Here is an 11,483-nt window from a genome sequence, read left to right as displayed (position 1 = left end):
CGGGGCCGGGCCTGGGGGGTGGGGGGGCCTTGTCCCGGGCCCGGGGCTGTCCCACTGCCACTCCGGGGTGAGGCGGCGGGAGAGCAGCGTCCTTACCGATGATGGGTCTCTGGTTGAGTCGGGCGCTGACACAGTGCTCCCAGAGCACGGAGACACACAGCATCAGGAGCGGAGCCGCCATGGGGCCCGCATCCACCCGGTCACCATGGAGACACGCCCCGCCCACCGGCCCGGGGCCCGCATCCACCCGGTCACCATGGAGACACGCCCCGCCCAGGGGCCCGCACCCACCCGGTCACCATGGAGACACGCCCCGCCCACCGCCCAGGGGCCCGCATCCACCCGGTCACCATGGAGACACGCCCCGCCCACCGGCCAGGGGCCCAGGCATGCGCAGCGCGCACCAGCGCACCTGGACAGGTAAGCAGCACCTTGTTCAGGTAAGGAGAAACCTGCCCTAAAGACCATCCCAACAGGGGAGAACGGCCCTGGCCAGGTAACGACCACCTTGTCCAGGTGAGAACCCCTCTGGCTAGGTGTGGATCACCCTGTCCTAAAGACCATTCTGACCTGGTAAAAACAACCCTATCCAGGTGTGGACCACCCTATCCAGGTAACAATCATCCTGTTCAGGTGAAGACTTCTTGTCCAGGTGTGGATCACCCTGCCCTAAGGACCATCCTACTCAGATAAGAGCAACCCTATTCAAGTAAAGACCACCTTGTTTAGGTGAAGACCACCTTGTTTAGGTGACAACCCCTATGTCCAGGCGTGTATCTTTCTTTCATAAGAACAATCCTAACTAGACGAGAACAACCCTGGCCAAGTAAAGACCACCCGATCCAGGCAAAATCACCTTGTCCAGATAAAGACCATCCTGTCCAGGTAATATCACTCTGACCAGGTGAAGACCACCTTGTTCAGGAAAGGAGTACCCTGTCCTAAAGACCAATTTGCCCAGATAAGAACAACACTATCCAGGTGTGGACCACCTATCCAGGTAAAGACTACACTGTCCAAGTAAAGACCACCCTGTTCAAGTAAGGATCACCTTGTACATGTCTGCCCAAAGAAAACTGCAATCATTCACTTGCTGCTTGCTTACTGGGATGCAAAAAATGAAAGCTATCTGAAAAGAAGAGGACACGGTTTTTGGATAAGACTGTCTCCAAATACTGACTATAAAATGGCATCGGGAATAATGCATCCTGCAAAAACTAAAAGAGGCGCCTTGGAAAATGGCTCAGGGAAGGTAACATTTAAACATTTCCCTCACCGTGTGGTCAGAAGCTTTTAGAAGCAGCGCTAAACTGGTACCTCCTGGCTCAGAAGTAAGGTCACTACCACTGCCCCATAGCAGCCCTCCCTCAAGCTTGTAAGATGTTTTCCAAATAACCAATTCTTCTGTCTCAGAGGTAAGATCAGTACCATTGTGCCACATGACACTCCTTCAAGTTTGTCAGATGTTTTCTAAGAACTTGTTATCCTGGCTGAGAGGCAAGGTCATTAACACTGCACCGCAAGGCCTTTCCTCAAACTTGTAAGATGTTTTCTTAGTAATCTGTTCTTCTGGCTCAGACGTAGTGACTTTACTACTGTATATGAAAAAGGCACTATTCCAGTAATCATGGGGGACTTCAATATACAGGTGAACTGGGAAAGTCAGGTTGGTAGCTGAATTCATGGACTGTCTCTGAGATTTTCTTTGAGGCAGCTTAAGGTGGAGCCCACTTGGGAACAGACATTTCTGGAGTTGGTGATGTATAAAGAGGCAGACTTGGTAAGGGAGTTTAAGGTGAAGGAACCCCTATGGGGCAGTGACCATAATAAGACAGAATCCACCCTGCAGTTTGAGAGGGAGAAGCTGGAATCATATGTAAAGGCATGACAATTGAGTAAAGGTAACTGCAAAGACACGAGGGAGTGAGAGCTCTGCTCCCAGAGTGAGAACTCATAGGGCCAGTATTCAGGAGAGTGCACACCCTGGAAAGTCCTTGACACTGATCCAGCTTCCTCAGAGGCAGCTCTCAGAGCAAACAGAACCCCTGACACTCCTTTTTTTTAAAAAAATTATTAAACAATATGTCTCACAAACTAATTAACATTAACTGCTGTATACAGAGAAACAGCAATTTATCAGAGAGAGGAGCAGCAAAGCTAGACCTCAAACCCCACCTTTCAACCAGTTTTCAGGGAAATGAGGACAAACCTCAAATCCCACTTTCAATCATCACAAAACAGTAACAAATACACATAAGACAGTCTAATTAGATCTAAAAAACAGTGGATAGAATACAGACCTCCCCTCCAGCCACCCACCCATCCCTCCCACCTTCCGGCCACTCGAAGGCAGCCTGCCCCATGCCCCTTCTGGCTCTCGGTCTGCCCCATGCCCCTTCTGGCTCTCGGTCTGCCCCATGCCCCTTCCGGCTCTCGGTCTGCCCTGACCCCATCCCTCCCACCTTCCGGCCACTCGAAGGCAGCCTGCCCCATGCCCTTTCCGGCTCTCGGTCTGCCCCATGCCCCTTCCGGCTCTCAGTCTGCCCTGACACACTTTCCGGCTCTCGGTCTGCCCTGACACACTTTCCGGCTCTCGGTCTGCCCCCTGCCCCTTCCGGCTCTCGGTCTGCCCCATGCCACTTCCAGCTGTCAGTCCGCCCTGACACACCTTCTGGCCACCTCTAGGACAGCCCATTCTGTTTGATACTTTTTTGAGGCCAGTATCCCATCACAAAGTCCCCCTTTATTTACAAGTGGAGAGTCCTTAACACTGATCCCGCTCCCTCAGAGCCAGCGCTCAAAGAACACAACCTCTGACACTCCTCTTTATTTTTATTCTTTCCCGCGGCACCCATGTCGTGTGTGTGTGTGTAGATGTTGGACACAGTGAAGAACAACAAGTGTGTAAATCTTTATTTATATTCCACATCTAGGAGAAAGGAAACACCCGGGTGGCCAGTGACAAGCAGTGCCCTTCACATCAAAGGGCAATGCTGTGTGATCAAACAGTGAAGGGGAGGGTAGAAATTAAATCAAAATAGAGTTGGAGGGGGACACTCCTGTTTCTATCTGTCAGCCAGGGCTCCCTGATTAACAGCCCTAATCAGGGAACTCATTGACTGTGAGGTCCACCTGGCTGGCCATGTTACAATCACTACATCACCAAGTGGGGAAAAAAAAATTAAAATCTGCACCCCCCGTGTAAAAAGGTTGGATAGCCATGATGTAACCTTGAATTCTGAACCCTTGATCTTGAGCACAGCTCTTCAGCGTTTCAAAATTACTCTATCAATGATTGAATTGTTGCATTACAGCGCCCTCAGGTGGCATTCTGTTGGATGTGTCATTGCTTGCAGCTTTGGGTTGAGATAGAACAGAGCATTCACTCATCATAGCTCCGTGAAATGATATTTTAGTAAGTGCTTTTTAGCTTGATTATTGTCATGGTAGTCCTTTGGGAATGTCTACAACATCTTTTGTTGGTTTTATTATTTAAAATATAAACCAGAGATTCAGGACACTGCTTGTAAATAGAAGAGTGAGCTTTCTGTGCAAACAGCAAGAGAAAATTCAACATTTGGAATTCATAAATATTTGTTTTTTTTATTGAACATCACTTTGCCAATCTTGCATTTATTTCACCTGTTTCAAGTCAGACTATTTCTGGCTTAATATATAAACTGTGCAGCAAATTTAACCTTACTGATTTGATGGAAGCCAGATTGGTCAGCATTTAAAACAATCCAAGTGCCATTGAACTGTCCTTGAGTAATCAGAATTCACCTTCCAGTTAGCAGTTGACAAGGGAACCCTCCCAAAACTGGCAGAGACCTTTTTAAAATCACAAACCAATGTTAGCCTGAAGTCGGCACAAAAATCTTTGCTAGATGGCCTGGGCAGGAAATGAGAAGTGTTTCTCAGTGTCAAACCAACCCAGCATGCAGCTGGATTCAGGCAGGGCTGGGGAAGGTGCAGTACAGGAACAATAAAAAGTTTTTCATTTTATTAAAGAACACTGCATTCGTAAGGCCACAACAGGCAGGTGTGTTTCCCCGATGCTACAGGGAAAGTTTAGATCTCCCGTGCTGTGATACCCCCCAACACCCCAGGTGATACAGAAGTGCCTTGTAGAATTTACTGTTTTGTTTTTGTTGCATATAATTCACAGATCTTTGCACTTTTCTTTCCAAAAATGTTGCAATGGCAATTAAAATGGTATTTGCACCTCACAACAGGCTTTCAGTATTTTTTCAGCACACAGTGAAAGATCCCACCAAAGGGCGGCACAGTGGCTCAGTGGTTAGCACTGCTGCCTCACAGCACCAGGGACCCAGGTTCGATTCCGGCCTCGGGCAACTGACTGTGTGGAATTTGCACATTCTCCCCGTGTCTGCGTGGGTTTCCTCCGGGTGCTCCGGTTTCCTCCCATAGTCCAATGATGTGCAGGTCAGGTGAATTAACCATTCCAAATTGCCCGTAGTGTTAGGTGCATTAGTCAGAGGGAAATGAATCTGGGTGGGTTATTCTTTGGAGGGTTGGTGTGGACTTGTTGGGCTGAAGGGCCTTTTTCTACACTGTAGGGAATCTAATCTTTTAACAAGGGCAACTGTTAATTCAACCACTGCAGAAAGGTTTCATTCCTAAAGCTTTAAATATTAAACTTTAAGACAATGTATTCAGAAATCAAAACACATAGTAATAAAATCTTAATTTACAGTAATCTGAAATATCAAAAACTAAACATTTTGTTCAAATTTGATAGCTTTTAAAATTAATTTCTGCTTGTACTACATCATAATGCTTAATGTGATACCTGCTTGTTCTATAAAACAGAGTTAGTGTTTACAGTTATATTCATTGATTAACACAAGTAGTGCTGTTCAAACAGTGGACGCATTGGCACGAAGTATCAAGTAACAAGTGAAAGTTCAAGAAGATCTTTCTCAGACTGCAGCACAAATTCAGTCCATTCCTGACAAAGCTCCTCATAAGCAGGTCCATGGCCACCGTATTCAGGGGGAAGTATCTGAGCTGGAAAGTGCTTACAAAGGCTGTGCTGGTAATTGCTCCCATGCAAGTGAATCTGAAATAGACGCATCACACTCAATTAAAGTTACACACTATTCAATGTCTCGCTTTCGAAAAGTATCCTTTTTTGTGTTGAGCCAACAATTTTGTGCTTGAAATCTAAAACCTAACGAAGATGATACAGTGCTGTACTTCTGTTACTTTTTGCAAATCTAAATGATAATGATGGAGATTGAAACAGCAGTCTTCTTTGCATTTATGTGGAGAAGTCAGTGCCAACAGCAACTTTCCCAAGCATTTAGCTGAAATATATTTCAAGCAAAGTTGGCTAAAGTATTTGATTATTTTCACTGCGATTGTATTAAAATGAAGGGTTACTCACCCGCTCTTTGATTTTTTCTGACAGGAATGGTTTAATTAAGACAAAGACTGAATCAAACAGTACGGGTTCATTGATCATGTGGATACCTCGGACCTTTAATGGAAAGGAGTCCTGAGAATGACAGAAAAATGACACTCATTGTATTTCATGTTGGTGACCACTCAGAGTTTAATCAAATACTATCTGCGAATGTAGAAGTTGGTACATCACCATAAAGTGTTGTATCAACAGATCAACACTTGTTTAGAAACACATGACTAAATTAAAGCCGATAGAACCCTGGGTCACTTCCCTTAGTTTCTCCCTTATGTCCCATCATGCACTCTCCAAGTCTGTATTGTCCATGAGACCCAACTCTGGGCTGGCACAAAGCAATTTATATGCCAACATCAAGGAATTAGAATCCCTACAGTGTGGAAACAGGCCATTTGGCCCAACAAGTCCACACCGACCCTCCAAAGAGGGTCCTAGAGTGTTAGGTGCATTAGTCAGAAGTAAATGTAGGGGAATGGGCCTGGGTGGGTTAGTCTTCGGAAGGTTGGTGTGGATTTGTTGGGCTAAATGGCCTGTTTCCACACTGTAGGGAATCTAATCTACCCTGACCCATTCCCCTAATCTATTACTCTACATTTCCCCTGACTAATGCACCTAACCTACACATCCCTAAACAGGATATGCAATTTAGCATGGCCAATTCGCCTAACCTGCACAACTTTGGACTGTGGGAGGAAACCGGAGGACCTGGAGGAAACCCCCACAGACATGGGGAAAATGTGCAAACTCCACATAGAAGTCACCCGAATTAAACCAGAGTCCCTGGTGCTTTGGGGCAGCAATGCTAACCACTGAGCCACCGTGCCGCCCCTTTGTTTGGGAGGGATTGTCTCATGAGCAATTCATTTATTTCTAGAATTGTCTGAATTCAATGTGACCTGTTAAGATGAAAGATTATAAGTGCAGGAAGGTCATGTTGGAGCTTTACAGAAGTTTGGTTAGGCTGCAGCTGGAGGACTGTGTGCAGTTCTGGTCCCCACACTATAGGAAGTACTATGTGATTGTACTGGAGGGAGTACAGAGGAGATTTACCAGGATGTTCCCTGGGATGCAGCATTCCAGCGAGAGAAGCGAAGCTGGGTAAGCTTGGGTTGTTTTCTTTGGAGCAGAGAAGGTTGTTGGAGGTGTGTAAGATTATGAGCGGCATTGACATGGTGAATAGAAAGCAGCTGTTCGCCTCAGTTGAAGGGTCAATACAAAGGGAAAATATTTAAACACTACTGCAGGAGGAGGTTGAGAGAGGATTTGAAGAAAAGGATGTTCACCCAGAGAGTGGTGGGAATCTGGAATGCACTGCCTGGGAGACTAGTTGAGGCAAGAAACCTCACAATCTTTAAAAAATACTTGGCTGAGCACTTGAAATGTCACAACATTCAAGGCTAATGCTGGAAAATAGGACTGTGTAGATTTGGAGTAGGTTCTTGTTAATGAAGACTTAATGGGCTGAAGGGTCTCTTCTATACACTGTGGTTCTATGATTCCCCTCTATTGGCTGTAATGTGCTGGGTAGTGTTTCAGCTCGTATTTCCACCTTTATCTGTAAAGTCAGAGTAAACTTTGCTGAACCTGTGCAGAAGAGAAGATTATGGGAACTGAAGTCACGTTAAGTGTAAATAGAGTTTCTGCAATATTTGCCACTGATTAATGTTACGATGCTGTGGCCTTTGTTGAAGAGAGATTTGAAAACAGAGGTATCAAGCTGTCTAGTTAGAATGCCAGCAAAAGTAAACAGCTTGTGAAGCTTGCATTTTTTAAAAAAAAGTTGAAACAATAGAAGCAGCCTGAATGGGTGTGGCCAGCTCTCGCAGAACAAGATTTCTAGTTTTTGCTTTTTTAGCTTTGCGATTCAGCTACTATTGGAGTCTCAACAGGGTTGGAAGCTGCAGTAAAGGTCTCCTGGCTGCTACTCGCTCTGAGATTTTGATTTTGTTTTTTTCTCTCTCTCTGTGCTGCATAGTTGCATATCAGAATATTGGATCTCTGAATTTGCCTTATTCTCAAGGGGTATATTTATGGGGTGTTACTATATTGGAACAGTTAATTAGTAGTAGTTACTGCATCTATTATTCTGTTAAGTTTCCAATAGAGTTAGGTTATTCTAATTTCCTCTTTCTTTTTGTTTGTTTTTAACTACAGTGTTTAAGTAAATTGTGTTTTGCTTTGTGTTGAGTCAGTTGACCAGTTGCATTACATTTGGAACACGGCACTTTACACTTACCTTTAACGTAAGAGAAAGTTAAGGTCTAGGCTGCTTTCTTAAAATATTTTGACAGGATCTGGTCTGGTCCATAATATTGGAAGTAGAATTGTCAAAAGCCATCCCTGCTCACAAAACTGGAGAAATCTCCACTTTGAAATAATGACAGTGGTGAATTTCTACTGATTCCCTTGGTCCATGAATGCTGGGCTAAGTTTCCTGATGAAGGGCTTTTGCCCGAAACGTCGATTCCCCTGCTCCTCGGATGCTGCCTGACCTGCTGTGCTTTTCCAGCACCACTCTGATCTAATCTCTGGTTTCCAACATCTGCAGTCCTCACTTGTGCCTAAGTTTCCGAGCAGCACGTCTTAAAAACTTCTATGTATCAAAAAAATCTATTTACTCAGAAACAAACTAATGTGTGCCAAAGAAACTAGAATGTTTTTCGGTGATATTTAAAGTCATTTTTAGTGATTTACAAATAGGAGACTTGACACTTACTAGAAACAGTTGGGTTATGACAACGCCATTTAAACCTGTATTAATGAATGAATTAATCTAACTTTTCAATGCATCAAAAAAATTCCTCAATATTCTTCTTCCGAAATAGTCTCTGATGCTTAGGGTGACTTGTTTCTTCATTAAGAATGAGTTCTGAGGTGACTGAAGGGGCAGCCTACAGTCTCTATCACAACTGGAGCAGGCAGTGACTGGGGAAGTGAGAAGGTGGAGTCTGAATTCCCATACACTCCATTCTCTGTCACTTCCAGCTTAACAGCAGCGACGAGAATTCAGTCGGGGGACACATCCTTCCCAGATGGTTTCCCTCTGCTTCAATCAATCTTGGACCAGACTTTCCCAAGTATTGAAGAGAATGTTGCACTTTTTCAAGGGAGCAAGACAAATCCTCATGTGAGAAATTTCTGAAGTGAGAGCTAAACTTATTCAATACTTCAGGGGAGATCCTCTCTTACAAATGGCATGCCCTGGCAAGAACAGTCTCTCAAATTAGTTTCTATTTGTTTGATTTGAACTGGATTTTTGTTTTCCAAATTGACCTGGATTTTTTACCATGATGCTCGCTTTGCCAGGTCATGACATAGGGCTGGACTTTCCCTGAACTGTGGCCTTTCAAAGGCAGGCCTTGTGGTACGAAAGTCCTGGAGATAGCCTTTGAACCAGTGAGCTCTGTGCTTGCCATCCTCTTATAAATGGTTATCAATAGTTATCAATATTGGCAACACAGTCAGAGGGTCAGAAAATCTCCGGTGTAACCAGGCAAGGTAAGCACTGCTGTAGCAGGGTGGTGGCCACAAAGGTCCTCAATTATTGATGAAAATACAGAAACATAGCCCGTAGACTCTTCAAAGCTGAGAGGAAAACCCTCCGGAGTAATCTTCTGGGCTGTGGTCCTGTTCTATCTGGGCACCTTCCACCTGCACATATGGTGGACTAGCCTCTTGAACAAAGTGGTACAAGCTGAGGAGCACAAGCAGGCACTGGGGTCAGGGAGAGCTGTGCTAAACCCTTGTCAGGAGATAAAGGACGCTTCTTGGTCAGCACAGCTGAGTCTCAGGGGGTCAGTAAAAGTGGAAACAGTAGGGAATGTGAGCGTGTTGCTGTCAGGATCTCCAGGGGCACTATACACTCTTGCATACAGCCTGCAGGAGTCTATCTCAAGCACGAGCACTAGCAAGCATTAGTGCCAAAGATCTCCTCCATAGAAAGAGTGGTCAACCGTTGGAGAACAAGGTGTGACAGTGCCTGTTAACTCACACCAGTGGCCTGCACACCTTTCCAGTTCATCAGAAGGTTATCTTGGTGGATCCATCTTTCATTCACAAGCAGCCAGCAGCTCACCTGCTCTTGGTTAGCTCCAAGGTAAGATAGCTCGTGAAGGCACAGATGGAACAAGAGCGGATGGCATTAGTTTCTAAGGGCCCTCAGCACCTCTTACTCCCTCAGATAGCCCCCTGCCCCAGTCACCAAGTCTTCCTCATGAGTTCCAAAAAAAAACGCCACCAACCACCATTAACTCATTTCAATGCAAAGGAAGGGGCAAGTCTACCTTCAGTTCAGTTCAAATCTTAGGGGCACAACCACTTCGAAATAATAACAAAAGTGTTTGAGAAAAGAAATTCTTAGTTCGACATCCTGGATTGCTGAGAGAGCGATGGGAGCAAATTGCAGAGCTGTTGGCAGAAATTTTCCGGGCTTTTCTGAATACAGGATTAGTCCTGGGATCCAAAGGATTGCAAATGTGATGCTGTTGTTAAAGAAAGGGGCAAAGGATAACCCAGGAAACCACAGAGCTGACAGCTAGACATCAACAGTGAGGAAACTGATGGAGACCATAATACAAGATAAGGTAAATATACACTTACAGAAAAATAAGTTAATACTAAACAGTCAACATAGCTTTGTCAAGGGCAGGTCATGCTTGACAAATTTAATTGATGGACATGGACACGGGTGAGGGATTTCAAGACGGGGGTCTTGTTTGTAAGGTGAGAGGAGAAAATTTTCAAAAGGTCATGAGGAGCAGCTTTTTTATACAGAGCAGCATCTTGGCACAGTGGTTCAGTGACTCACAGCGGCAGGGACCCGGGTTTGATTCTAGCCTTGGGCGACTGCCTGTGTGGAGTTTGCACATTCCCTGCATGGGTTTCCTCCCACAATCCAAAGGTGTGCAGGTTAGGTGAATTAGCCACGCTAAATTTCCCATAGTGTTCAGGGATGTATAGTTTAGGTACACTAGTCAGGGGAAATGTAGGGTAATGGATCTAAGTGGGATACTCTTCGGAGGGTCGGTGTGGACTTGTTGGGCTGAAGGGCCTGTTTCCACACTGTATGAATTCTAATTCTTTGACAATGTAACACAGGTAGTGGGTGAGGGTAGTGCTGTGCATGTTGTATATTTGGACATTCATAAAGTATTTGATACAGTGCCACATGACAGGGTGGTTAGCAAATTGGAAATATTTGGGATTGATGGATCCTTGACAGCATGGATTAGAAGTAGGCTAAAAGCTCGGAAACAGAGGGTAGGTACAGGCAGGCATTTCTCAGATTGGAGACGAGTTTAAAGTAGTGTTCACCAGGGATCGGTGTTGGGACCATTGCTTTTTTTTGATTTATATAAGCAATTAGGAGATGGGTGCTGAGGCCAAAATCACTAAACTTATAGATGATACTATACTAGGGTGACAATGAGTTGTGAGGATCATGTTGAGCAACTTCAAAGGGACATTGGCCAAATGGGCAGACATCTGGGAGATGAATTTCACTGCAGAGAAATGTGAGGCAATGCATTTTGTTAGAAGAAACACAGAGACATATTACAGGCTCCATGATACAACTTTTAGAGTGGTACAGGAGCAGACAGGCCTCAGGCTTCACGTGCGTAATACCATGAAAGTGGCCGGGCAAGTTGGAACAACTGTTAAGAAGGTTTATAGGATAATTGGGTTTTTAAATAGAAGCATTGAGTATAAAAACCAGTACGTTAGGGCCCGGGTGTCCTTGGAGAAGGAGCACGCGGTGTCCACCAACACCCTGGAGTTGTTCAGGGAGAGGTGGGCGCCGCAGGGAGTGGAGTGCATCATTTCTCCCTCCAACTCTATTTTGATTTAGTCCCCACCCTCCCCCTCACTGTTTTGATCACACAGCACTGCCCTCTGATGTGAAGGGCAGTGCTTGTCACTGGCCACCCGGGTGTTTTCCTATATTCCTGGTGGTGGAAATTGAATAAAAGATTGGTGCACTTTGTGTCTTTCACTGTCTCTCACACCTGCACACACACACCATGGGGGCTGGGGAAAA

General features: G+C 45.2%; 2 protein-coding genes across 3 annotated transcripts in view; both read right to left on the bottom strand.

The window, feature by feature from the left end:
• Positions 1–248, bottom strand: part of LOC122549454 (gamma-glutamyl hydrolase-like) — a 50,541-nt gene extending 50,293 nt beyond the window's left edge. The window contains exon 1 of one of the 2 annotated variants that reach the window (XM_043689299.1): positions 97–248. In XM_043689299.1, coding sequence (XP_043545234.1) covers positions 97–181 — 85 coding nt within the window. In that variant the 5' untranslated portion in view covers positions 182–248. The remainder of the gene's footprint in view (positions 1–96) is intronic. The other variant, XM_043689298.1, reaches the window with a different exon arrangement.
• A 3,333-nt stretch (positions 249–3,581) lies between these two features.
• Positions 3,582–11,483, bottom strand: part of ttpa (tocopherol (alpha) transfer protein) — a 44,114-nt gene continuing 36,212 nt past the window's right edge. The window contains exons 4-5 of the mRNA XM_043689296.1: positions 5,411–5,521; positions 3,582–5,083 (exon numbers count right to left, since the gene is read on the bottom strand). Coding sequence (XP_043545231.1) covers positions 4,910–5,083; positions 5,411–5,521 — 285 coding nt within the window. The 3' untranslated portion in view covers positions 3,582–4,909. The remainder of the gene's footprint in view (positions 5,084–5,410; positions 5,522–11,483) is intronic.

This window comes from Chiloscyllium plagiosum, chromosome 4 (genome assembly GCF_004010195.1).
Source record: "Chiloscyllium plagiosum isolate BGI_BamShark_2017 chromosome 4, ASM401019v2, whole genome shotgun sequence".
Classification (NCBI taxonomy): Eukaryota; Metazoa; Chordata; class Chondrichthyes; order Orectolobiformes; family Hemiscylliidae; genus Chiloscyllium; species Chiloscyllium plagiosum.
The sequence above is the reverse complement of the archived record's forward strand: the minus strand, read 5'-3'. Positions and strand labels throughout refer to the sequence as shown.